Raw genomic sequence first — 2,562 nt, 5'->3', positions numbered from 1 at the left:
CAGGTGGAACTTCCCGTGTGGTGACTGGAACAAGTCTCCGAACAGCGACAAGGGAAAAAACTGGGGTTTGCTGACCAGTGGATCCGAACAGCCCCCGACATGGCCAGACGGAAGTCTACCGCGTGGCCCAGGGAGCACCGTATCCCACTGCAAGCAAAGGCCTAGAGCTTGTCCGACGTTGTGCCGGATCCAAGTACCGGGGCTCAGCAGTGGTAGACTATTGCGATCTACCAAGACGAGCTTGTTGAATTTTCGTGGTGCACTGCGGCACTTGTTGGACGTGGTGTCTGTGTCACGGAATGGGCCCGGCAAGTGGTTTGTTATTAGTCGTCAGCACTCCGCTCCCCGAGCGTTGCTGTTGGGCTTTGGTACCGGTAGATCAAATTTGGAGCTCAGCTGTCCCAACAAGGACGGCTGAACCGCACCCGAGGAAGTCCTCATTAAAAGCCGCAGTTCTGGACAGGATGCGTGACTGTCGCCGTGACCCTCGGTCCCCTGGCCGGTGTCTGAGATTGGATAGGATAGATAGGATACTGCAAGGCGGACACGCAGGCATTGTGGGACTCAACTGGACGAAGCCGAAACAGCAGATAGTGTTGCGAGGGCATGGAACGGACCGACGGGACAGAGCCTGGCCTGTCCTTCTGCTGACCTGGTCTGGACGAGGCAAGGTGTCGCACTGCCAGACTGCACAGACAGGCGTGGGAGTGTGGGAGTGTGGCTGCCTTTCTGGCGTCCGGGCCCGACTGTGTAGCACGAAATGAGATGGTCAACGCCAGGGCCCGTGTGTTGTGCTCTCCGAGTCTCCGAGGACGATCGAGACCGAGTGAGGATGATGACTGTTGAGGCTGGGCGTTCCCCGGCACGCCATGTGCGACCAGGCTGGACTGGTCGATCCGCCATCACCAAAGCGCCGGGTTCATCCACAAGCCAGGTGCTGCGCGGCTATACCGCATGTGTGCCCGTGGGGCGGCATGGCATAGCGCTGCGACTTGGCTTATAGCACCGCACCGCACCGCACCGCACCGCACCAAGCCGAGTGCGCCGTTGGAGTGTAGTAGGCTGGGCCTTGATCTTGATTCTGATCTTTGATCCTGATCTTTAGTCTGGAATTCGGTCGGCATCTTCCAAGCACCAGCAGACTCCGACTCTGATCAGCAAGATCGTCGACGCCACACCATGCAGCTTGGGGGCGATGATCTCGCGGGAACTGCAAAGACTGGCGGAGAGGAGGGTAGAGGGCAGGGCAGAGGCCCTGTTGCCAGGACATGGGTGCCTGCGGGTTTCTACCGTGGGTTGCTTGGTAAAGTACAATGGCTGGTCTGACCATGTCTGTCTGCCCTGGGAGGGGTGCCGACGTTGTAGTCTAGATTGTGATGTACGGTAGACTAACAACCGGACACTTGAAGACACCGCGCGCGCACACACACACACACACACACACACACACACACACAACTGCTTCGCTTGCTGGGCTCTTCTCCGTGTGGCAGGTTGGAGCGAGGCAGGCACAGGCGGACGGAAGTGGTTCCCCACACGGGATGCGAGCGTCAGGTACCGGGTACCCAGTACGTAGCATCGCTGGGTAGAATAGCGCCAGACGCGGACACCGGTACCTCCTCCCCCCAAGAACCACTCCGAACCTTCCCAATCGGCCGCCAGCGAGACATGTTGACGCGAGCAGCCAACATTGACCTCGGTCAACCGCGAGCGCGCCCGCGCCTGCACCGGTAACTGCGCCCTCGACTGCGACCTCAATCGGGACCTCAATCGGGACCTCAACTCATCACTCCTCAACGGGCCTGTGTATCCGTACCTCACAGTCCAGCCTCATGGCATTGACACTGCAACCTCGACGGTCTGGATATACGTTCCCCAGGCGAATCATGCACGACATCGAAGGCAGGACAGGCAATGAGGCAATGCTACGCTGCTGCCATGTGCTTCCAATGCTACGGGCCACTTTCCTGCCTGCTGCTCGTCATGTCATCGCAGGAGGCGCCACTGGTCTCGTCTCATCTCATCTCATCTCGTCAGTTTTGACAGCCTGCTCTTTCAACAGCGCAGATATACACACAGTGTTTGGGCGCGCTGTCCCTACCTGCCTCTTCCCACAGCCAAGGCCGTCGAGGTGATCCGACCCCTCCTACATAGTACCGTGCCCTGGTTGATATGAGCACCGCACCTTGTCGCAGCGACCCCCATGCCTGCTCGCCTTGTTGGGTGTCGGCTCGTTTGTCCGCCACGGTTGCCACGGGTGCTACATACTCGCAACGACAGGTGGCAACCGTGGCGGACAAACCCAAAATTTGGCCATATAGGATGCTTTCGGCGCAGCAGCAGCAGCAGCAGCAGCAGCAGCAGCAGCAGCAGCGGTGAACTCATCTCTGCTGCTGCTTTAAAAGATATAGCATCGGGCAACATGCGATGTAGAAGGCATACCACACGCTTAACAGCCGCCTGCCAGCCAGAATGCATCTCCGCATGTGCCATGCTGTCGTCGACGAGGGACCACAGCCAACATCTCACGCTTCACCGAAAACGGAAGTCGATCGCGCGTCG

General features: G+C 58.9%; 1 protein-coding gene across 1 annotated transcript; it reads left to right on the top strand.

The window, feature by feature from the left end:
- Nucleotides 1-1,541: 1,541 nt before the first annotated feature.
- On the top strand, nucleotides 1,542-1,918 carry INS49_011084 (uncharacterized protein; the record flags this gene model as incomplete). The annotated part of the gene is made up of 2 exons (XM_043171803.1): nucleotides 1,542-1,568; nucleotides 1,685-1,918. The coding sequence occupies 2 exons, from the start codon at nucleotides 1,542-1,544 to the stop codon at nucleotides 1,916-1,918; spliced, it is 261 nt and encodes an 86-aa protein (XP_043023548.1).
- Nucleotides 1,919-2,562: the final 644 nt, after the last annotated feature.

Source organism: Diaporthe citri (genome assembly GCF_014595645.1).
Source record: "Diaporthe citri strain NFHF-8-4 chromosome Unknown scaffold_5, whole genome shotgun sequence".
Taxonomy (NCBI): Eukaryota; Fungi; Ascomycota; class Sordariomycetes; order Diaporthales; family Diaporthaceae; genus Diaporthe; species Diaporthe citri.
The sequence above is the reverse complement of the archived record's forward strand: the minus strand, read 5'-3'. Positions and strand labels throughout refer to the sequence as shown.